Here is a 25,092-nt window from a genome sequence, read left to right on the forward strand (position 1 = left end):
CAATGTAGTCACAATAAATGTCGCTTCCAAGGGATTTGATGCTTTGCTTTTAGGACTTAAATTGAAATTATTGTAGGTGCTGGTTCGATGTCCACGACGTGTGGACTCCAAACTATTATTACGCTGCGTTTCGGACTGGTAAATGCTGCGCTTTACATCATTGACATGCTTGAAGAAGTCCATGGCATATTTGTTCTGCTTAAGGTCGAGCTGCTGCGGCTGTTCAGGCGTCGGTGCCTTGTAGCTAGTTGGATCCGTCGGTCCACTGGATGGCAACGTACCTGCCGCCGTTTTACGCGGAATGCCACTGCTGCCACCACGCGCCATCGAGCCATAAATATCATCAAAGTCGGAACTAAAATAGCTCGATGAGCAGTCGCAGTTACGGCATTCGTAGCGACAGTTATCCGTGTTGCTGCATTTATCAGCCGGGGTTACACCGACTCCACCAGCACTCATGACGCCGTCAAAGCTGCAGCGTCTACAGTCATAGGCAACCCGACAGTTCTCCGTGCTGCCAAAGAGTCGACGCTGATTTGTGCGAGGAATGTGCGAGGAGAAGAGGCTGGAGCGATGCGGGTAGCGCGTGTACCGCTGTGAATTGTCGCTGCAGCGAAGAGAAAACTCACTCAGGATAGAAGCCTTCGAGTCGCTTTTGTACAAATGCGATTCAAATTGATCGACCAAAATTTGCGAGCCACCAATAGGTCTACTGGCCGCGCACATTAAAGGATGCAGCGATGGCGCCCCTACGCCTCCTATGGCATAGTATATGTCAGCGGTGCCCGGTGCTGCAAACGCATTCGTTTCTAGTAGTGGCATTGTGTTATATTTGTGATAGGGCAGTGAGTCGCTAGACGAGGAAGACTTCGTATTGATACGATGCACGGATGAAGCTGTCGGCGCAACACTACCATTTTTGTAGCCGACAATATAACTCTGTTGCAGGTGCGGCTGCGGTTGCCCTGCTGTCACCTGTGCCAGCAACAGGCTGCCGCCTACGTTGTACTGATTAGCAAGCGGACGACTTGCTACGTTATGCTGGTAAGACTCGGAATGTTCCTGGTGTTTATTAAATCCTCTGTAAGCTGGTAGCTGCATCTGCTGCTGATCCTGTTGTAGGTGATTGCGATGGTTATAATGCTGCTGCTCGCAGGAAGCTATCGTGGCAGCTGTGGATGTTTTCGCAGACGATTTCTGGAATTCCAATATTGGATTGTATTCGCCCGTTATTGCCACGGGCGTTGTTTCAATTTTATATACTCCCGGATTGCTTGGGTTGTATGACTGAAATTCAAGTATATGGGCAGCCGGCAATCCACTTTCTGTGCTTGTCTGCTTATCGCTGCCAGTGTCCTTATGCAGCTGACAATTTGCCGTCGACTCACCTTGGACAAGACAAAAATTGCAATTCTCATTTCTGCATTGCTGCATGCAGAGCTCACAATCAGCAAAAATGACCGAATCTGGCATACTATGCTGCTGCTGGTGCTGTCTTTCGATATCCTCATCGGGCTGCACAGTTCCAGCTGTTATTGGTGCGCTATTTTTTGGTTTAATTGAGATTGGCGTATCCTTAAAGAATATCTCTTCATAAATGTTCTCCTCGCTGCGAGTATGTAATTTCTTGACACTTGTGCCGGTTGTATCACCTGTATTGCGTTGCTTATCAAGCTTTTTGGAGCTCTTTAATCCCTCCTTTAGGAGGTAGTAATTAAAGCTTTTGATACCAATTTCGCCTCTTAAAAAACGTCGCCCGATTGGCAACTTTACACTCGCTTCTATGGGTAACGTGGCCGCCGAGTTCTGTGCCGAGCTACGTACCGAGAAGAGGTCATCGTGATCGCTAGACCCCCGACCAACTTTACTTTCTGTTTCCAGGTATTTCTTCCGATTGTGTTCCTTCCGACTCTGTGTTTCGGCCTCGTAACTTTGTATTCTTTTTGCTGGAATCTGCTGCAAATGTGGCTGGGTTCCCTTCCGACTATTATCAAGGCTAAGATTTCGCTTTTGCTTAGAGCTGCGTTTTTGAGTGGCCGATTTCTTATCATTCTTCTCGGCCGCATTAACTGCTAAATTTCGCTCCAGGCTTAAAGCACGCCTTGGTTCGCTACCATCCTTGAATAGCCTCGTTTGCTCGTTATCCGAACTACTGGAATCAAAGTTTATGCTTACTGCTCCGCTGTTGCTGGGTGCGTTCATCGCATACTTTAAAAAGTCCTTTGTCAATTGACTGCGTTTACCTAAAGAGCTGCTACTTGCCACCGGCTGCGTAGAATGATCGGAACTATGTTTATAATCTCTCGAAGATTTTCCCGATATGCTGCTACGGCGCTGGGGGTTGGCAAGATGGCTAATGTCTTCTGTGTAGGCCGGATCGTCATAGATGCGATCACGTACAGCCGCTGAGCGATCTTTTGACTGCAGATTAAAATTATCGAAGAGTGAAATTTGTCTTGAAATTTGTCACTTCAAAAATTTATCTATTACCAACCTTTATTTTAATCTTCTTGCGACTACGGTGTGGTGTGGTAACATCCGGTAATTTAAGTAATTTTGGCCTAATGGGGTGTTTCGATGATTTTGCTCGGTCGCTTGTCAAGTTAAGATAGGTTTCCGTTGCCATCGCTGCGGTTATTTCTTCTTTTATTAAGGCTATAAAAGGGATTACAATTTATACATATATAATTAAAAATTTATTTATTTATTTATTTTTAAAACAATCAAGGCTCTAACAACAAAACGCAACAAACAGTTAAAGTGACTATCGTTGCTTTTGCCATAAATATATAGCAATAAAATAAAATGTCACATGTTTAACCCCACTGAATAAAAAATCGTAAAAGAAATAATTGCAGAGTTCCTACACACTGAATTATTTAAGTTTGTTATTTTAACTGACTTAATTTCATTTAACATCTGTTTCTGTTTGTAGCTAACATTTTTGAGTCCTTTATTATTTTCAAATTTATTTTTTAACTTGTTGTCACCTACCTAAGTCGATACATGTTGCGGTCCTCTACGTCTTCCGTTTGAAAGTTTTTGTGTAAGTGCCTGTGTGAGAGCCGTGCACAAACATTTTTCTTGCGAAACAAATATGTTTAGGGTGTGGCTGTAGTATTCGTGCAGTTTTTAAACATTAAGTAATATTAAAGGATATAAATCAGTAGAAATACGATGCCTCTTGTCTTAAATCTTTTTTCTTGGGGAAAGTGTAAGCTAATAACAGGTTTGGAGTTTTCTAATGATTTCAAAATAAACCTAATAACTTCAAACGAATTTCAACATTGAAGTTTATAATTAAAATTGTATTTCAACAAGAGCATTAAGATTTTAAGCCATTTAAAGACAAAAAAAAGGGAAGAAAATCTGTATTTAATAACGTTGTATTGCAATACGGAGAAGCACTTATGGAGCATAGTGCATAACTGCCTAATGTAAATTTTGAAGAGAGTATTATGTGATGATACATTTTACTCTTAAACATGAAATACAAGAAAAAAACACAGAGATAATATCTTGGTTATTTTCTTTTCATACGGAGAAGCAATATAACAGGAATTGGGGAATACTTTCAGCACATACCCACATAATATTAAACCACGTGCGATTTAATTTCCCCAGCTTTTATTTTATTCCATTGCTTTATTCATTATTTTGTTAAACACACTTATACTTCTTCACTATGTAATCTACTTGGTAGCTCTTAATGGCATTCCTTTTCGAGATACAAACAATATTCTATCAAAAATTGCGGCGCAGCACACGAATGCGACGTACTTTCTGTCTAAACTGAACAACATTGCGGCGTTGCCAAAAGCTTTTTGCAATATACGTAAATCCAAACAGAAGAGAGCACATTCGGAAACAGAATATTGCTCCTTTTCACAACCAGATGCAAAGCTTTTCAATTTGCCATCCTCGAAACGTCGACAAGGAGGCTGACAGTTCTTATGCACTGTTCCAGATTTGCACGTTTGCACAGTGAAAGTGAGGCAACAACTTGGCGACTCATATGTATCATCTAGAGTAGCTCGGCGCATGCGTTAATTTGTTATATTTGATATTTTCATTTACATTTATTTTCGAATGCACTATCCTTTTCAGAAAGCAATGCATTGCTTAAACACATCGTATAAATTTATCAACGTTTAATATCGTAAACATTAACACATTTATGAAATGTTTTACTGTATGCAATTTAAAATTTGTTATAGAATTTGTATTACTCTGAAGTTATTAATATATATACGGGGGCGCTATTTGAAACGTGAAATGTTCCTTATCAGTGTATGCCAAACGAGCGCCTTTATAAAAAATTTGGTATATCTAGCACTTATAGTCTTCGAGCTATGCTAAACATCCCAAGCCCCAAAACCGATTTTTATAGATACATGCATATAATAGGAGATATCTCGAAAAAGGTATAAGCTCGATCATCGTATGGCATAGCAAAAAACAGCCATTAGCATTTCTAGTTTCCGATATCGACCCGTCTTTCTGCCTGTTGGATTCATTAATATTAAAACAATATACCCTTTTGACCCATATTCAAAGGTAGGCAACCACAGCATCCCTTTAGAAGTATTGAAATTCTCTTCAAGTCAATGATGCCCCGATAAGTTTCTCCTATTCAGAGCCGCGCATGGCATATAGAAACCAATGTTGTTGATTGTTGAAAGTGTTTCGTTTATCTTAGCACGTGTTCAACTACACATACGAAAACACAGAAAACAAAGGAAAACTTTAACCGGCAACATGTTGCAGAGTTTGCGTGGGCGAAGCTGAAGTGGCCATGTGTGCGCGCTGCAAATGTGGATGTATGAAGAATTCCTCTCTTCTGTATGTTATAACGTTTATATATATATATATATATATATATATATATATACATATATATTTGTACATTATAATTACAGATAAATTGCAACGCGCAAAATAGTTTACCTTTTCTGTATTTTACATATATATATATGTATAGCTGGAAGTTGGCTGCCTTGACGATGTCCTTGAATTCAATTCCAATTTCAATTCTGAGTTTGTATTCTTTGTTTTGGCAATGATGCATTTTAGATAGTGCCCAAGCATTTAACTCTTTGATTTTATCATTTAAAACAAAATTTCTGGGAAAAGCTCTCTGTTCACAGATGATCAATATAAAAATGTCTTGCTTGTTCAACCGTGTTACAGCAATATTCAACACTTGCAGCAGTAACGGGTTATTTGTATTTACCTACGACTTAAAATACCCTTACGGATTAGACTTTGATCAGAACAGGAAATAAGTACAACCGTGTTACAGCAATATTCAACACTTGCAGCAGTAACGAGTTCTTTGTATTTAACTACCACTTAATACCCTTATGGATTTGAATTTGATCAGAACAGGAAATAAGTACAGTTTTACATATATCGATCATTTGTTTTTCATTGAATTTTGTGTCATTTGATTCTAAGTCTATAGCACATAAGTACATTAGTATTGTTGGAGTGCATTAATAAATCGTATATGCAGAAATGGATGGTCTCGGAGAGAAGAAAGCATATAGATTAAGTTCCGCTCTTGACGTTAATGGACGTTTTGTTTTAATTAAGGGACCCTATTATTTTGTAATTGTGTTTACATTCTGGCTGCTGCTCATCTTATATACATTAAAACGGCAGTTCCAATGCTATAAGCGAAGACGACAGATCTTCCACATCAAGAAATTACAATTGGAGATACGAAAAAAACTTAAAAGGGAGCAGCTGACGTTCGACTTAGCCAGGAATATTTTGCATGCAAGCATGGTGAAAACTGGCCTTACTAGCATTAGGAAAATAGCCCAGCTGACAAATCTACATACTCTACTTCAGGATATAAACAACCAATTGGAAAAATTGCATAGTGCGCTGGACTTAAACTAAAACGCCAGCGGCAAAGTCATAATCAATAAAATTATTAGTTCTTGGGTTTAAGAGTAAATAAATATACACATTATTTTGAGAATAATTTGTTAAATCACAACAATGAAAAGGCAACGAACGTTAAATTCTAAACCTAAAAGGCTTCTACGATATACCTTTAGGGCTTCATGAAGCCGCGCGACCAGTTCTTTACCATAGGCTTCGGCTTACTCAACTTCTCAAATTCATCGGCCTGCATCTGTTCACAAAGCTTTCGTTGATTTTCGCGAAACTTAGCAATGGGCTCCTCAAACTGGTTATAATATTGAAGAACCTCCCGCACATCGTCCACTTCACTGCTGCCGAGCACGCTTAGGAACGAGATTAGATCAAATAATGTTGTGTCATCGTCGTTTCCAGACCAGCGTGGTATCGAAAATGTGTTTCCCGGGTGCATTTTTGTCGAGTTTTTGTCCCAGTCTACGACTACCACGCGCTTGAGATCGCGATTCAGATTATCAAGATTCTTCACGTGGTGGCCACCAACGAAGTGAGTTGAATCACGCACAAGACGGTACATTATATAGCCGCTGGGATCGAGGGCATCAAGCAGCGGAAAAACAGTCATTCCTTGCTCGGCTGTATATACAACAATCTCAAAATACTTGGAACATTCCCTTAAGAAAACGTCCACGCCAGGACGTTTTTTAAAACGCCACCCCGTTTGATAAGTCCAATCGGGATGTATAAGCAGGTCCTTAACCTCAAGTACCAGTGTGTAGGGGGGTTGAACATAAGGTGCCTGTAGCGGATCAGGCAGCAATTTCTGGCTTGAGGGTTCCTGAATGAACCTTTGAAAATGATTAAGTGACTTAAAAGTACGCGCCAAGTATTGCTTAACCAGCGGCAAAGAGCTGAATTCGTCCGTAACTTCGTTTCCTTGTTCATCAAGCGACGGCTTACCAAAGAAGTAAATAGCCCAAAAAGAGAAAATCACACCTCCCACACCAAAGACCCCAAACCCTATTTTCATACGCTTCCAGGCCCGCTCCATTTCCCTAAGTTCTTCCTCTTCCTCACGCTTACGTCGATCACGACTCGCCTCATCGTCTAGCTCCATTGATGTCTGCGGGAATAATTTAGACAGTATCTGCGTTGATGTTTTCTCACATGTTGAGTAGCGACGGTGTATCAAATACACAAGATGCGGGGATTCTAAATAGTTAGAATATAGATTGCAGGGAGGCATATACGCTCTCTTTTCTGCGCACTTAATTCCCGCATGTGTCTGTAGCATGACACTATTAATCATGGTGTGCCATAAGCCTGATGTGAGCGCACGAGAAGTATTTATGAGCTTGCGGCTGAAGCGTGAGCCCCCGTACAGCATTCGCCCTATTGCGATTGGAGTCATTTGCAAATTGCAACGTATGTCTGCAGATTCAAATAAATGAATTATTTTGATTTTCCAATTTACGAAATGGCCACTGAAAAATTTGACATTTTTGTTTAAATCAGCCGAGGAATTTTTTTTTTAGTTTTGTTGTTTTTCATAAATTGTCACCAGTCAATGACAGTTAAAGTATGATTGCTGAGCGATTTTAAAAGTGATACATTTTTCTTGTTTTTAAGTGAATTATACTAAAAACTATAATTAAACTAGACAAGTAATTAAAAAAGTAACACTAGGTAAATAATTATGTATAAGCAAAATATAAATCAATATATTTATTTTTAATCAATTTTTATATTTTTTTAAGTATCTATATGTTTATCTTTCTGTTATTAAGAAAAATATGCAATATATAAGAAAAGAAAATGGATGTCGAAAAACCGCAGTTTAAAAAATAGGCTATGTATCGGAAAAATTATGCAGCTAAGAAAATAAAACGGTTTTCAAGCCAAAAAAGAATTGTTAAGAAAAATGGCTGAGCTGCCAGATAGATTTCGAAACATTAACATAAGCGCTGCCACCTTCTAAACACAATGAGTGCTACCAGATCGTCAAATTATAATGGCACTAGTAAGTCAAAATATCGAAAGAAGAAGCAAGTTTAGAAAAAGTCAAGCAATCCGACAAAGGACATAATTTTGCAAATATTATCAATATACTGAACAAATATTATTTAAATCCGACAACGATCAAAATCATTATTGGGTTTTCTTTACCGGTTTCCTGTTGTAAATAAAGTGAGCCATGGCGCCACCACGACACGGTAGCCTCGGAGGAAGTGGTGGCGGTATGTATAATGTTGCCAAATGCTTTAAAATGGCTAATAATGAAAAACAAAACTTTAATTTACTGAATGCTTTAAAACAAATGTTGCAGTTCGTTCTGGTTTCGGAGTATATGGTGGTGGTATAGATATTTATAATCCAAAAAACACAAATATTTTTATAATTCTTTGAAAACAATATTTCAGTACGTTCTGGGCGCATTGAAAGCCGTCCGCGTCGTAGTGGCGGTCTAAACCGCGGTGCTGGTGCTGTAAACGATGATTTTTGCAGTATGTAGCATTATTTGTATCTTATATCAACTAATATTTATTCGCTTAGGCATGAACAATATTAACTGGTCGGACATGCGACTACAGCCATTTCAGAAAAGCTTTTACCAGGAACATTTAAAAACTCGTAATCGTTCATCACAGGAAGTTGATTGCTACCGTGCCCAGCATCAAATCACCGTACGGGGTCTGGCACCCAACCCTATCCAGTGTTTTGATGAAGCTTGCTTTCCAGAATATTGCATGAATGAAATACGACGTCAGCGCTACATAGAACCCACACCAATTCAAGCCCAATCATGGCCAATAGTTATGTCAGGCAACAACTTGGTTGGCATAGCTAAGACAGGTTCAGGCAAGACGCTGGCTTTTATACTACCTGCCATAGTGCACATCAGAGGTCAAGAGCCATTAAAGCGTGGTGAGGGTCCCATAGCACTTGTACTAGCGCCTACGCGCGAACTGGCTCAGCAAATTCAGTCGGTGGCCAATGATTTTGGCTCCAGCTCCTCTGTACGCAATACATGTATTTTTGGAGGAGCTCCGCGTTCTCAGCAAGCCAATGACTTGCAACGTGGTGTCGAAATTGTGATTGCCACACCGGGCCGTTTGCTTGATTTTCTACAAGCCGGTACAACAAATCTACGTCGCTGCACATACCTTGTATTAGACGAGGCTGACCGTATGCTGGACATGGGCTTTGAGCCGCAGATACGTAAAATACTTGGCCAAATCAGGCCAGACCGTCAAATACTGATGTGGAGCGCAACTTGGCCAAAAGAAGTACGTCAACTAGCAGAAGACTTCCTCGGCAACTACATACAGGTAAGTTTGAATTGAAAGCGATTTTTAATGTAGTTTATATCTCGACAATTTACAAAGATAAACATCGGCTCATTGGAACTGTCAGCCAACCACAACATTCGGCAATATGTAGAAGTTTGCGCTGAGCATGAGAAAGGCGCAAAATTAAAAGACCTGTTATCACACATTTATGACCAGGCCGCCATGCCAGGAAAGATTATCATATTTGTAGCCACTAAAAAAAAAGTGGATGAACTGGCACGGTTCATAAATGCTTTTGGCGTTGGTGTGGGTTCCATTCATGGCGACAAATCCCAGATGGATCGTGACAATGTGCTTAATGACTTTCGTAGCGGCCGTGCCAATATATTAGTGGCAACCGATGTGGCAGCACGCGGCCTTGATGTCGATGGCATTAAGTATGTCATTAACTTTGATTTTCCACAATCATCAGAGGACTACATACATCGAATTGGGCGCACTGGACGAAAGCATTCTACAGGAACATCGTATGCGTTCTTTACACGAAAAAACACCAAATGCGCACGCGCTTTGATTGAGATCCTGCGAGAGGCAAATCAAATCGTAAATCCAGAATTGGAATACATAGCACGCGATGCGGGCGGTGGCAGTGGACGCAGTCGTGGTGGCCGTGGATCTGTTAGAAATTATGTCGCAGGCGGCAATGGATCATCCGGAAGATCTAATGCTTTCAGTTCCTATCGTGGCTCTTTAAGTGGCTTTAGCGCGTTTAGCGAATCTGGCAATCGCTTTGATCCATCAAGCACGGCCAGGAGTAGTTTCAACACCGAACGGGGATTCAGTAGCAGCACCGACCAAAGAAGCTATAGCGGTGGTTCGTTTGGTGGTAATGCTGGATTTTTAAACGGTAACAGATACTCAAACTCTGCGCGGCATTAGAAAAAATTAATAGGATTATTAATTAATTAGGATTATTAATTTTTCATTAACACATTATCATCCCTATTGCTTATTCATTGCCACGAATAGTATCAGTACAATTTTGATAAAGGTTTTAATCCATTAAGCATATAAAAACAATATACAAATAAAATTTTCATGAAAGCATACGTTTTAAAAAGTTTAAAAATATATATAAAATATATAATTTGCCTGCTAAATGCAGGCCGAACTTTACTTAAACTTTTTTAAACTTAAAGCTACTATATTTTGTGCTGTTGCTAAATACATTGTTGATTTATAACCTTACCCATTTGACCCATTAAGCTGGAGTCGGTGTCTGGCGGGTACCTGCGATTTCTAAAAGATTAGTAAAGACTTTGTATTGTAATCGCAGTAGTTACCTTTTTCCTTGTGCTTACGCACCTTGGTAGAGCGAACGCCGGTTGCTGTATTTTTTTCTATAGCACCAGGATTGCACTTTTTGTTATTAATGCGAACGAGGTCGCAGCTGTGTTGAGTGTCATCTTCAGATGCCTTTAATTTCTCCTCACGTGTCATTTGTCCAGCTATACATTCTGACCAGGGTCCCTTTTCATACCGGCAAGCTAATAAATCCGAAAATGTGACAAATCAATATATGAAATATATTGCTTTGCTGCCAACATTGCTATTTACTAACCTTTTTTGCACTTTTTCTGTATGGTCCGAGTGGGTGGACAGTGGGACTCGCCCCTTTTCAGAGATAGAGTACGCGTGCGCATGTTAGTTTTAGCATCACAGTCCGTCCATGAACTCTTTGCATAACGACAAGATGGTGCTGTGTGAAAAATATAATATTATTTATTTAAATTATTAACATGAATGTATGTGACCAGTTAATAAAGGTTGGGGTAAATTTTAAAGAACGCAGTTGACTTGACTTTACAATCGTATTTTTAACCAAAATATAAGGTTTGCGATTATATAGTATTGTTTCGTAAAGTTTATAAATTACAATTTTTATATCCTGAACCCATTGAAAATGGGTAAAAAGGCTATAATACATTTGTGCAAATGTATGTAACAGGCAGAAGGAAGCTTCTCCGAACCCATAAAGTATATATATTCTTGATCAGCATCAATAGCCGAGTCGATCTAGCCATGTCCGTCTGTCTGTCCGTCCGTCCGTCCGTATGTATGAGCCCAAGGATCTCAGAGCCTATAACAGCTAGAGACTTGAAATTTTAGATGTAGGTGCTCGTAGCTCCCGCGCAGATCGAGTTTGTTTCCGATAATCGATAACTTGCTTCGTTTCCAAGCAATCGATAAAAATCGATATCGATATGCTGTTTTTTGGCCAATTTTGGTAAATAATAAGAACTAGTCACCAAACTTGACATATAGCTTCTAAAATAGAATATATATATGCATTTGATGTTGGAAGAAGAGGGTTCAGGGTATCCCCTAGTCCGAAGCTCCCGACTAGAACTTTTTACTTGTTAGCATACCATTTTGTGTAGCCTTTGTCCTTGCTCCCGATCTTTTGCCTGCACGATGCTGATGTTCCTCATTTTTAGGCTTTAGCAAATGTCGCGGCTGCACCATCAGAACATCCTTACCAGTGGGTAAAGATGATTTCTTTAAGCTTGACTTGCGAGAACCTGCTGCATCTTCGCGCTGCATGTGAGTGTGCAGTTTGTTTCCTTTTTTGTTGTTTCTTACACGTTTATTTCCACCAACTGTAGCAGTTACAGGCACTGTAGCCAACTTTTCAGTTGCAGCTTCACGCGCTGGACGCACTATCACGTCACCAGAGTGATTTTCCATAACCAGTTTCGCACCCCTAGCGAGCTCAGTCAGAGCAATGGCACTGTTTTTCTCACTGCCATGATACTCATGACTATAAATCAACGTTGGCATCAGCAGCACTGTCGCTAGCAAAGAATGGATCATGGCGTGTGTGGACACGGTTTTTAAAAGAATCATTTCGGCTGGCCAGCTATGTACTCTGGCTCCCTGAGGAAAAAAGACATAAAAATAAAAACGCGGTTAATTATTAGATTTAGTTTAACTGGGTGTGTATAAAAAAATTGAGGCAGGATTTCAAACGAGCTATTTTGCATGAATAGTTTAACAAATGAATACACATTTATTTATAATATAAGTCTCTTTTTTTATTATACCCTGATCCCATTGAAAATGGGTAAAAAGGGTATATTGTATTTGTGCAAAATGCAAACGTATGTAACAGGCAGAAGGAAGCATCTCCGACCCCATAAAGTATATATATTCTTGATCAGCATCAATAGCCGAGTCGATCTAGCCATGTCCGTCTGTCCGTCCGTATGTATGAGCCCAAGGATCTCAGAACCTATAACAGCTAGAGACTTGATATTTTAGATGTAGGTGCTCCTGCTCCTAGCTCCTAGCTCCTAGCTAGATCGAGTCAAAACACGCACTGGTAGATGAGAAACAGCTTTAAATAAGTTTTCAGTTTTTCTTTTAAATAACATTCAGATTATTCACGAATTGTCTGCAGTCAGAACTCATTACTAAATCTAGTCTTACACAATTTCATTGTGGATGTTGCACATCTGGTGAACATGTGAAGGGGGCCCGGCATTCCTCTCGCTTATTTTTAAGGCAATCAGTAAATAAATTTATGAATAAGTTGTCTGATGTAAATTTTTTGTAAGCTGTCTATGCATACATAAGATCTGCGATCAAAGAACGGCCACTGGAAGCAGCTGCATCAACAATTTTATATTTTATTTTAATTTATTTAAAGGAATGCAACTGAATTTGCCTTGTCTGGAGGCATGTGTAACGTTTTTGAGACCAATTGACTTCAGTCTCTCAAAACGGATACATTTTTATGTGTACGAACTATTTGCACGGGCAGTTGTAGTTAAGCAATTGACGCTTGTTTAAAGTTCAGAGCAAACAATACATGAAGAGGAATGAAAGCGAATACCAAGGGTTCTATAGCGAGTACTTTTACTTATTTTATAGCCTGCAAATGGTTCCCAAATTTGAAGCTTTGCAAATAGTTCTTCCTAATATCAAGTTTATTTCAAATTAACGAGAACTTAACTTTTTCCCAAATTCAATAAAAAGTGATATCAATATTTTGTTGTTTGGGTAATCTATGAATTTATGAAGCTAGAGTCACAAATTGAAGATATAGAATAGGGTCTACACCACTTCACTTCACATAATAAATAAATACTGATAAGTAAATATTCAAATAGATTATCAATTAACAATTGAAACTGGCGATAGATAAAAGCAACTATGGTATTTTGCCAATATCCTGTCATATGTATGATTACTGTTCATTCATCCTATGTTTTTCTTTAGCTAGTATACATATATTTGTATACCACTCTTCAGTCCTGAACTACTTTGCTGTCACGCTGCTCTTTTATTGTCGATTCACCTTGTAAATCATGCATACACCACAAAAAACAAGTAAGAGGTTCTAGTCGGAAGCTCCCGAATAGGGGCTACCCTGAACCCTCTTCTTCCAACATCAAATGCATATATATATATTTTATTTTAGAAGCTATATGTCAAGTATGGTGACTCTTATTATTTACCAAAATTGGCCAAAAAACAGGATATCGATATCGATTGCTTGAAATCGGAGTAAGTTATCGATTATCGGAAACAAACTCGATCTGCGCGGAAACTAGAAGCACCTACATCTAAAATTTCAAGTTTCTAGCTCTTATAGGTTCTGAGATCCTTGCGTTCATATTTTATGGGGTCAGAGATGCTTCCTTCTGCCTGTTACATACACTTGCATTTTGCACAAATACAATATACCCTTATAGCCATTTTTAATGGGTTCAGGGTATAACAAGTATTCTGTTTTCCTGGTTTCGTCTAACGTAAGGGGTAAGAAAATTAAGATAAACTGTGAACCTTTAAATTAGGTGGTGGTCTTAATTAAAATAGCTGCAGCACTACATTTTATTCTTTAATATATAAATCATCATTTATTTCATATATTCAGCATGTCTGTGACGTTTGTAATATGTTTCAGTTTAAGTAACCATCATAGTGTGTATTTATGTACTAATTTAGTAAATCGCAATAACGATTTAAAACGATATGAATTAAAAAATTGTAAATAAATTAAACATATAGGAAATTTACCTTTCTCTTTTGTTTTTGTTTTTGTTGGTTGCTTCTTTTAAACGTAATCAAGTAAGTTAGTTTTAAGAATCAGAAGTTTTTAGCAAATATTGTGTGAAACTTGCTCTCTGTCACTGAGTGCTGGAATTTTTATAAGTTGAGGTAAAGAATTTTTCGGATATTACCGCGCACCATTTACAAAAACACGGGAGAGACTCACTCAAAAGGTTCTCTTTTACCTGGGGTTACTGCTCTGTTGCAATTCCGTCAGAGCTAAGTTTTAAATCTCAATTAGCAAAAGCTTTCAAAATAATGTTCACCTAAGTACGCGTTGCCGTGGCCGATCGACGCTCTCCAGAGCTGGGCGAGAACTGAGTGAAGCTGGCATATGCTGCGGCTGGTGACGCTGCAAGTAACAAGCAACACTTGAAATACGAGAGGCAACAAAATAACTCAGCTTGCCACACACTCAATGCACTGAGCGGAATTTCAATGGAGTTTAAGGTGACTTATTCTCTTTTATCACCACTCTTTGGGATCGGTATCTATTAGACATATTTAGACATGTCTAAATATATATGACATTTACTCTTATCGATAACCAATGAAATTTTTGTTATTGTGGTGCAACGTTCTAGCAGCTACTGCCGTGACAAGTGTCACAAGCATCAGGCTGTTTTTATCATATGATTGATGGAGAGCAAATGCATTTAATTTCAGATAAGACCGAATGAGTTTATAAATATTTATATATTATACAGCACTAATCATTTATATATACATCTTTAATCTGCAGTACGATGTGCCGAATCACTAACTACATATATTACATTATCTAAGTCTACTGTAACAAGCAACATGTATCATAACGTTTATAGATTCCGTCCATTCCACGTCACTAGGGGACCATTCGTAAATATAACGTAAAATTATCAGAAACTTTGCTTAACATTTTTTAAATTATTTAAGTTTAAATACAATTTTAATAATTTTTTTCATTTTTCCTAAACTACTTTTATCTAACATATTCAGATTCACAACAATTTTATTTATATAGATACATTTTTTTAATAAACGAGTTTTGAGTGGATTTTTGGATTGAGTGTGTCAGAATCAAGTCAAATTCAACGTTCCCAGCGGAGAGCACAGTAGACATTGCTTTGATGAGATACCAAAAATTTTTTCAAGCAGACAGGAGAAAATCGAATCGTTAAATATCCAGTCAAGCAAGGGGAAAAAATGAAAACAAAAATATAAAACAAAAATATAAAACAAAAAAAAAAACAAATGATGTTGGTATAGTGAATATGTGTTTATAAGTACACACATTTGCAGATGCATTATATGTACAACATACATGTATCGCATGCTAGTATAAGAAACCTGAGATTGTACGGCAAACGACGTCGTTGATATGTATTTTTTTCATTTGCTTCTTTGTTTACTTTCTTAGCATATACTTTTAACATAAATACATACATATGTATTGGTCTGTTTGTATGGCATGTATGTGTGCCTGCTTGTAAATATATTTGTGGTTGACCAGTCGCCGGAGAGCCCGGCTGCAGGTTTTTAGACAGCCGAGACGGCAGAGTTCCCTTGCAAAAACGGTAAACAAATTGGATTTGGCTTCAAATACAATTTGAAGTAGGCTGACTTATTTCTGCACATGAGCATTCACCTTCCACTTTTTATCTAAAAATATCTTTGAATTTTCCTCTCTCCGCGCTTGCGTTTTCTGTCTTTCCCATATTCTCTCTATATCTTTATCTCTCTCTACGCTTGCGTTCTCATTGTTTCTCACTCACTCTCTCTCTCTCTCTCTCTCTATCTCTCTCTCTCTATCTCTCTCTCTCTCTCTGTCTCTCTCTCGTACTCTCTTGTACTTACTGTGTTATCTTGCTCATTTGGTGAGAAATCGTATCTCAATGTGTTGCTATGTGCCAACGTTAACCTTTTTCCCGTATTTTCAGGATTTATTGGTGTTAACGTTATTGTTAGTCGCATTCGTCTATATATACATATATGCTACTTTGATTATTAAATATACATACATAGCTCTATGTATAAATGTCTGTGTAATGAGGGTAGCACTAACAATAGTACATACATACCAACATGTGTATGTACATGCACAGAATACGTGTATACATGTATGCATTCCAATATTTTCTGACAATTTCACAGCTTGCATGTACGTACATTAATGGTTGCTGCGGTCATTGTTGATGACGTTGCTGATGTGCAAAAATCGGATCTCAATGACAGCGCTAAATATACATACATACATACATGTATGTACATATGAACATATGTACATATGTACATTTTTTCAGGCGCACAGTCGACTGGAAATTGATACGACACGCAGTCAGGGGTGACTATATGTATATCTATATCTATACATACATATGTAGATGCAGCTCATTTTCTTGATTATTGTCATAAGTAAAAAAGGCCATGTTTTAATTAAATACTCTTCACATGACAAAAAAATAATATTATCTTTTCTTTCCTGCAGGCTAATAATCTTAAGTCTTTAAGAGCGTTTTCCGAAAAGGCGTTTTTTTAATTATGAAAGTCTTCAAGTAAATAATATTGTTTTTGTGACAGCTTCGCTGTTTAGTCAGTCTTTATTCAAATGTACATACATACATATCTATTAAACTGTGAATAGCCGACAACGCAGAGTGGACATACTTATGGATGTATGTATGTTCTAGCAGCTACAAATGTGAAGTTTTAAATTGCCAGTTCTTCGAATTACTTTGTACACGAGCAATGGGAATTTCAATTAAAGAAGTATTTCTGTATATATATACAAACATATGTATATATGTACATAAATGTACAGCCACATACATTTACAGCCTACACGTGATGACAAAAACCCTATTAGCGTGCATTTCACTCTCAAACGGATTCAGAGGAGGCTCACTAATAATTTGGTTGTTGAATGTGCCTTCACTTATTGACAACTGTATAAAAACCCTAGACTGCAGCTATCCAAGTACGAGCCTTCTGCTTGTCCAAGCAAAATATTTTACGTAAATATACATGCTCATATCATTATGAGAACATTACTTTTCGATGATATCAATATAAAATTACCCTTTTCACTCATAAATGATCTACAGAATTCTATTATTTTACAATAAGCGGAGAGTTTTTCGAACCAGCCCCATTTTGAATAACTATGAAGAAATTGGGATTAATTTAATTTTATTATACCCCTCTGGTGTCTCTGAAGTAAATCCTACCTTGTCTTTCTATCTGCTGATTCGACACATATGGGACAGTAGCTGTCAGGACCATTATTTGGAAATACACCTGTTTAACACACACTTGCGTACTCAATTATGTTTTTATTCACTTTAGACTTGTGTATGTATGGATGTGTCTACCTATCATACTTATATCTTACACATAAGAAAACCTTTCACAATTAAAATTTGTTGAAAGTGAGTAATTACAAATATATAATTTTGATCAGTACCATTAGTTTATAAGCCATGAACACAAGACTTTTCTGAATGTTACCGATTAATATAGGAAAAAAAAGTTTGGTTTTTAGATATTGAATCCGCGCGCTGCCGTAGCCGGTAAAAACAAACTGCAGCCAAAACATTATTAAACACATTTTTTAAAAAGCAAAAATAATTTTCTGATAGAATACTTACATTTATGCACGTAATTGGGTTCACAAAAATCAATTGCAAGCCCTGGGGCCTTGAATTTGGGCGTAATTTTGAGAAAGTTACATTAGTTAGCTAAATCAAGAAATTTATTACCTATCTCGCTAACGTTCACGCATCTGCGAACCGTATACAATTTTCCAGCAGAGCCACAATTAAGTACAGTCACTTAGAAACATCCACTTTACTTCCATTCAATTTGATTTTACCAAACAACCATTAACATCCAATAAGAATGAACAATTTTAATCAATACACTTTTATACCGTGAGCCCTTTAAAAATGGGTACAAGGGTATATTGTATTTGTGCGAAAGCCAAATGTATGTAAAAGGCAGAAGGAAGCTTCTCCGACCCCATAAAGTATATATATTCTTGATCAGCATCAATAGCCGAGTCGATCTAGCCATGTCCGTCTGTCTGTCCGTCCGTCTGTCCGTCCGTCCGTCCGTCCGTCCGTCCGTCCGTCCGCCCATCCGTCCGTCCGTATGTATGAACGCAAGGATCTCAGAACCTATAAGAGCTAGAGACTTGAAATTTAGATTAGATGTAGATGTTCCTAGTTCCCGCGCAGATCGAGTTTGTTTCCGATAATCGATAACTTACTCCGTTTCCAAGCAATCGATAAAAATCTATATCGATATCCTGTTTTTTGGGCAATTTTGGTAAATAATAAGAGCTAGAGTCACCAAACTTGACATATAGCTTCTAAAATAGATTATATATATATATATATATCGAGCTAGAGACTTGAAATTTAGATTAGATGTAGATGCTCCTAGTTCCCGCGCAGATCGAGTTTGTTTCCGATAATCGATAACTTACTCCGTTTCCAAGCAATCGATAAAAATCTATATCGATATCCTGTTTTTTGGGCAATTTTGGTAAATAACAAGAGCTAGAGTAACCAAACTTGACATATAGCTTCTAAAATAGAATATATATATATATATATTTGATGTTGGAAGAAGAGGGTTTAGGGTATCCCCTAGTCGGGAGCTCCCGACTAGAACCTCTTACTTGTTTATATCCTGAACCCGTTGAACACGGAAAAGGTTTTAACGCTATTGTGAAAATGCAAGTTGACCGAAAAAGCAGCAGAATATCCTAGATAAACTCTTATAGATTATGTTTTTATTTAAATCCTTGTCAAGTTTTTATTTATAATATTTTATGAAATTGCTGTTTTTGTTTGTTCAATTGTGCCTTTCATTGTATTCTTAATGTATGTATGTAAATACGTATGAATGCAAATGACTATATTGTATGTATATAATTTCTGATTTACTTGTCGTGTCTTCGAGCTTTCAAGGCTTCCCGATAGAATAAAAATAATTTCAGCTAAGTACGTTTGAAATTAAATATTCATATAAATTTGTTTTGCAACTCTTACATATACATATGTGTGATTTTACATAATTATATGAATCCATAATTATACGAATCCACACATATTTATACATAAGCTCTAATGGATCATACAGTGTTCGTTTGTATTATAATGCCTATGGTTGCACATTTTTTAAATACATAAACAACTCTATTATTTTAAATAAATGTACTTTGTTGAAAATAGAACCAGATATTAAATTCATTTTTAAATGTCATTATAATTATCAGCTACAACTGAAACGATGTTTTCTGCGGGAAGGGTGTTCCGTTTTGCACGATTTTTTTCGATAAATTATATTTTTCTTACTTTTTATAATTCAAATTGCATTTTTCTTTTCGCTTGAAAAAAAGAAAGAAAATAAATCCTGTTTGTGTGGGAGGTATTTGTATGTAGTTAAAACGTACGATCAATACAGTTAGTCATACAACGATACATTTTCGGGGGTTTTATGTTAGTTTTTTAAAATACGCAATCGCATTATCCAATGCCCTTACGATTACCAAGCGGCCATTGTCTCTTTGTTACTTTGCAATACTATTGTATTACTTTTTACAATATTTACACTAAGTGTTTTATTAAATTTTGCATTTGTTGTATGTCTAAATTGTATATGTATTACTTATATCAATTATACGTGCCGCTGTTTTTTCTGTTCTCTTTTATTGAGATCAAATACAGAAGCTGATATTTTCAGACGAACGTTTTACATCAATTATGTTTGAATAACTTTTGTTTAAATATGGGAAGGTTTATATTAATGTAGGTGTAAAGTTATTTTTAGAATAACTCGGCTAATGCTTTATATGAATTATCGGACAATCTTCCGGGCTATAAAAATTCCTATCTGCCGAATCAGTCGTATTGTTTTTTGCATTTGGAGAAACTTGAATAAACTGAACTGCCATGGCTCCACATATCAATCGCAAATTCTCGCAAACTTTTTCTTTAGTAGTAGATTTTAGTTAATTCCGTTATTTTATATAAATTGTTTAAAATGAAATCTACAATTTTTTAAATGTGTTCAAATATAATTTTTACGGTTATCCATTAAGTGGGTTTATTTTTTACGATTTTATTTAGTATTCTTATATTTTTGAAAAACGAGCTCCAGGGAAAAATCTACCATCTGACTTTAAAAAAATGAGTCTTTGCTACCAGATTACTTAAACACGTCCTTTGCGAGCAGCTGCAGGTAAGATAAGATACCCAAAAAAAAATAGTTAAGATATATATTATCTTATAATGCCTGTTATATTGTTTTAAGTATGTTAGGTGTTCATATCTAAAAATTCGATTGCTAACCTTTATCCTTATTTTTGCGCTGCTCCTTGGCAGTCTTATCCTTGGACTTGCCGGGCTTGCAGTTCTTCTTAATCAAACGTGTTGCTTCGCATGAAGGATCGCTAGTAACCTTTAATTTATCAGCTCTGGTCATCTGTCCAGTAGTGCATTCAGACCAAGAGCCCTTCTCATATCGACACGCTGAAATTCATTTAAAGAAAATTACATAATTTGTTTTATATTCACCCATTTTCTTAGTTTAGTAGATTTATATCACAAATGTATCATTCTTACCCTTCTTGCACTTTTTCTGAATAGTGCGAGTTTGATCGCAAGCTGGGTCCCCCTTTTTCAATGTCAAAGTTCGAGAACGAGTATTAGTTTTAGTATCACATTCAGTCCATGGGTTTTTGCCATAACGACATGAGAGGCCTGTGAAGCAAAGGTTAATATCATTAGAAACAATTTAATTCTTTATAATAAACGCTTATAAAAAATGTTAACAACTGAGCTCACCATCGCTCTTTGTCCCGCGTTCGTTGCGTATTAAGACCTCGTGATCATCCTCTTCCCAAACCTCCCCCTGTACAACAGCTGTTGTGGGTTGAGTCAGCTCGGCCACGGGCAGAGCTAGTGGCGTCTCCTGCCCCTCTGTAGTTCCCAACACTAAATTAGACATCAAAGCTGACCATGTTAAGATCGCTGCCACCCAGAACCCTTTGCAATTATGACTCATTGTGCGTGTGTTGATTGCCTACAATTTTAAGCCGTAAATGTACGTTTTTATTTTTGTATAGCATTAATTAATGTAAAATGTCGTATGATTAAGTTAACTTAATAGCAATAACCAAAACCGTTTTAGATCCTTTTTCTTTGCAACACTGTTTCAGTCACTTGTTTTGTTTTTGTTTTTACAAAAAATGGCATTATTCATCAATTTAACTGGTTTGCAATGTAGACTTCACCGCATCCATAATAGAACCTTGAACAATGCTTTGCTGACTCGGACAATTTTAACAATTTTTAAAAGTTTTTTTTACCAAAGTCTTTGAATTAATTATCTATGAAGTGCAGCCTTAATAGCTGTTTTGATAAGTTGGGATTGAGAACATTGTATGCATGTAAAATGTGTGGACAGGCAAAAAAAATATATTTATATTACTAAAAAAGTAAATATCAGCCTACAGAATCTAAGGCATCTGAGAGCCAAATGAAAATATTTTTTGCTTACCCTCTGCAAACAATTTCCTTAGTATCGCTCAACTAGCTAAAGAGTGACGCAATACGCGCGGTATATTTGTTAATCCAGACAATGACACTAAAATTGTGAAAAATCAGGAACAATACACACAAATTGAAACAGATACGAAATATATTTGTTTTTACATAAAAATATTTGAACTCTTGAATTTCTCAATCCTTTGATTCGGATGTAAAAATGGCTAACTGCGTAGCACTAAATTGAAACACAATTCTTAAACTAACCGTTATACACACACAAAACGCTCCTCCACCACTCACACTAAAGTTGCCAATTGACTATGGCGCTGACTGGGGATGAGACTGAGCGCAGAAAAAGAAGTTGTTCTGGGAATTTTTCTGAACTGCTTTCGTTGCGCGTCTCTTTTAAACTGAATAGCAAAATATGCGAAAAGCTGCAAAAGGCCCTGCATAGTATCCTGAAGGATGTTATGCTCTCAACCGAGTGTCATTCTCTTTTCATCTATCTCACTCTCGCACTGAGGGCTTTTATCATAAAGCTGCGCATGTTCCAAAAATAAACCCCACCATTGCAGCTGCTATGCTTCCTGTTTTAGGATGAAGTCTTTGTTGCAATTCAAAGCAAAATATCATGAATTTATTTGCCAATACTTAAATGTTTTTTCTCTCCTAAGAAATTATAAGTCCAACTTTATAAGTAAAATCTTACATCACTGATTGACACATTGTATGGGTTTAAGAGTCCTCTATTATGTAAGGTATGCAGTTGCTATAATTAATCGCTTATGCTCTTTCATTACAGTTGAGCATTTGATGTTAGCCTGTGGTCTAAATGGATGTTTACATGTTTACATTTCAACATTCCACGGGCGGACATTTATGTCAAAATTTCAAAGTTAATACCCACGGCCATACAACTCGAGTTGGAGAATCTGCGTAGACCATAAACTCTCATAAAATTTAGAAGTTCAAATCTAATTTAGTCAGATGGTCGCACCAAACGATGGTCGCCTTGACTAACGAACAGCTCCCTTTCATCTAATTTGACGCTTCATTGCTGATTATATAGCTATCCAGTTAGTCTGATTTATAAGTGATTTTTATTATGATATTCTGCATACAATTTTTTTTCCCTGCATTCAACAACTAAAATATTGGTATGAAGATGTTAGGAAAGGAAAGAAATCAATTAATGTCTCTGATTTTTGATTAATATAGTAATTTTGCTGTTAATGCTCCCATAATGTTTAAGATAAATAGTCTTTGACCAGCATTACCCAAGTCTCAATGAAAGGGACACTAGCCAATGTCCATTACTGCATTTGCTGGTGGCCAAAGTATGCAGTCAAGCAAAAGATCACGTGCCTGGAATTCATTTGTAATTTATTGTCTATGAAAAAAGCATGTGCGCTTCTCCTAATTGTACAAGTACAACAGTGCACATCACTGCACATTTGGGGCAAAGTTCCAAACAGGAATTCACTTATTTCAAACAACTAAAATTGTATTATTCTTATATATATCTTATATATCTTTTATTATTCTTTGATATTATATAATATGTCAACGGACGAGTTAATATAGCCATGTCTGTTTGCCTGTTTTTATACCCTGAACCCATTAAGAATGGGTAAAATCCAAATGTATATAACAGGCAGAAGGAAGCATCTCCGACCCCATAAAGTATATATATTCTTGTTCAGCACCAATAGGCGAGTCAATCTAGCCATGTCTGTCTGTCCGTCTGTCCGTATGTATGAACGCAAGGATCTCAGAACCTATAAGAGCTAGAGACTGAAATTTAAGATGTAGATGCTCCTAGTTCCCGCGTAGATCGAGTTTGTTTCCGATAATCGATAACTTACTCCGTTTGCAAGCAATCGATAAAAATCGATATAGATATCCTGTTTTATAGGCAATTTTGGTAAATAATAAGAGCTAGAGTCACCAAACTTGACATATAGCTTTTAAAATAAAATATATATATGCATTTGATGTTAGAAGAAGAGGGTTCAGGGTATCCCCTAGTCGGGAGCTTCCGACTAGAACCTCTTACTTGATTTTTTTTTTTGGTTTTTGTAGGAAAAGCTTTTTGAGTTATCAAGATATTATAAATATATGCCAAACTCGGTATTTATTAGTTTCACTATGCTTCTTACATATATGGACCACTACATATCGGACCACTATATCATATGGCTGCCATAGGAACGATAGATCGAAAACTACGTGGCTATAAAAAAAACTTTTTTGTTTATCAAGATATCTTGCCGAACCCGGCATTTACTAAATAAGCTGCTTATATAAGTATAAGCCAAATCTTTTAAAGATCACACTACTAATTTTATAGCGCTATGTGAAGAATCTTTGTTTTTCAAGATATTTTTATCAAACTCAGCCCTTACGAGTTTCACTAATTTCACATATCTTCAGAATCGTAAAGCAAATGATTTTGAGGGTATTCAATTTTCGACACGCCGAAGATTTTCATATTTTTTAGTCGAAATTCATGTCAAAATCTTATCCCAAGATTCGTCTATATACATGTGGTCAAAGCTTCCCATGCCCATAACTTGTTCAAATTTCATCCCATTCTTACGATGTTTGTCTTTTTCTTAATGGTTTTTCCTCTAGAATAATCTCTCATTTAAATCTGAATACATATTTTTTAGTCGAAATTCATATCCAAATCTTACCCCAAGATTCGTCTATATACATGGGGTCAATGCTTCCCATGCCCATAACTCGGTCAAATCTCATCTGATTTTTACGATGTTCGTCTTTTTCTTAATGGTTTTCCCTCTAGAATAATCTCTCATTTAAATCTGAATACATATTTTTTAGTCGAAATTCATGTCAAAATCTTACCCCAAGATTCGTCTATATACATGGGTGCAAACTTCTAATACCCACACCTCGGTCAAATCTCATCCGATTTTTACGATGTTTGTCTTTTTCTTAATGGTTTTCCCTCTAGTATAATCTCTCATTTAAATCTGAATACAAATTTTTTAGTCGAAATTCATGTCAAAATCTTACCCCAAGATTCGTCTATATACATGGGGTCAAAGCTTCCCATGCCCATAACTTGTTCAAATTTCATCCGATTCTTACGATGTTTGTCTTTTTCTTAATGGTTTTCCCTCTAGAATAATCTCTCATTTAAATCTGAATACAAATTTTTTAGTCGAAATTCATGTCAAAATCTTACCCCAAGATTCGTCTATATGCATGAGTGCAAACTTCTAATGCCCATAACTCGG

At 36.8% G+C, this 25,092-nt stretch overlaps 4 protein-coding genes across 11 annotated transcripts; 1 reads left to right on the plus strand and 3 right to left on the minus strand.

Moving 5' to 3' along the window:
• Positions 1-5,946: 5,946 nt before the first annotated feature.
• LOC115768096 (mitochondrial import inner membrane translocase subunit TIM50-B) lies at positions 5,947-7,428 on the minus strand. The gene has a single exon (XM_030712584.1). The coding sequence runs from the start codon at positions 7,298-7,300 to the stop codon at positions 6,065-6,067; it is 1,236 nt and encodes a 411-aa protein (XP_030568444.1). The 5' UTR covers positions 7,301-7,428; the 3' UTR covers positions 5,947-6,064.
• A 490-nt stretch (positions 7,429-7,918) lies between these two features.
• Positions 7,919-10,270, plus strand: LOC115768079 (ATP-dependent RNA helicase p62-like). Of its 2 annotated transcripts, XM_030712544.1 has the most exons (5): positions 7,919-8,126; positions 8,216-8,245; positions 8,310-8,393; positions 8,443-9,218; positions 9,276-10,270. In XM_030712544.1, the coding sequence occupies exons 1-5, from the start codon at positions 8,084-8,086 to the stop codon at positions 10,116-10,118; spliced, it is 1,776 nt and encodes a 591-aa protein (XP_030568404.1). In that variant the 5' UTR covers positions 7,919-8,083; the 3' UTR covers positions 10,119-10,270. The 2 variants fall into 2 exon arrangements, with proteins under 2 accessions (XP_030568404.1, XP_030568405.1); XM_030712545.1 differs by lacking the exon at positions 8,216-8,245 and having other exon boundaries at positions 9,276-10,269.
• Positions 10,271-10,337: 67 nt separating this feature from the next.
• LOC115768080 lies at positions 10,338-14,609 on the minus strand. Of its 3 annotated transcripts, none has more exons than XM_030712546.1 (6): positions 14,480-14,609; positions 14,262-14,381; positions 11,609-12,116; positions 10,801-10,938; positions 10,523-10,726; positions 10,338-10,478 (listed from the first exon to the last, which is right to left on the minus strand). In XM_030712546.1, the coding sequence occupies exons 3-6, from the start codon at positions 12,084-12,086 to the stop codon at positions 10,441-10,443; spliced, it is 858 nt and encodes a 285-aa protein (XP_030568406.1). In that variant the 5' UTR covers positions 12,087-12,116; positions 14,262-14,381; positions 14,480-14,609; the 3' UTR covers positions 10,338-10,440. The 3 variants fall into 3 exon arrangements, with proteins under 3 accessions (XP_030568406.1, XP_030568407.1, XP_030568408.1); XM_030712547.1 differs by having other exon boundaries at positions 14,461-14,609; XM_030712548.1 differs by having other exon boundaries at positions 10,339-10,469; positions 14,262-14,608.
• Positions 14,610-19,079: 4,470 nt separating this feature from the next.
• LOC115768095 lies at positions 19,080-22,230 on the minus strand. 5 transcript variants are annotated; one of them, XM_030712580.1, is made up of 7 exons: positions 22,094-22,230; positions 21,840-21,926; positions 21,457-21,691; positions 21,125-21,362; positions 20,903-21,040; positions 20,630-20,809; positions 19,080-20,513 (listed from the first exon to the last, which is right to left on the minus strand). In XM_030712580.1, the coding sequence occupies exons 4-7, from the start codon at positions 21,342-21,344 to the stop codon at positions 20,491-20,493; spliced, it is 561 nt and encodes a 186-aa protein (XP_030568440.1). In that variant the 5' UTR covers positions 21,345-21,362; positions 21,457-21,691; positions 21,840-21,926; positions 22,094-22,230; the 3' UTR covers positions 19,080-20,490. The 5 variants fall into 5 exon arrangements, with proteins under 5 accessions (XP_030568440.1, XP_030568439.1, XP_030568441.1 ...); XM_030712579.1 differs by lacking the exon at positions 21,457-21,691; XM_030712581.1 differs by lacking the exon at positions 21,457-21,691 and having other exon boundaries at positions 22,130-22,205.
• Between the last annotated feature and the right edge of the window lie 2,862 nt (positions 22,231-25,092).

This window comes from Drosophila novamexicana, unplaced genomic scaffold (assembly GCF_003285875.2).
Source record: "Drosophila novamexicana strain 15010-1031.04,08,12 unplaced genomic scaffold, DnovRS2.1 tig00001624-arrow-arrow-pilon, whole genome shotgun sequence".
In the NCBI taxonomy this organism is placed as follows: domain Eukaryota; kingdom Metazoa; phylum Arthropoda; class Insecta; order Diptera; family Drosophilidae; genus Drosophila; species Drosophila novamexicana.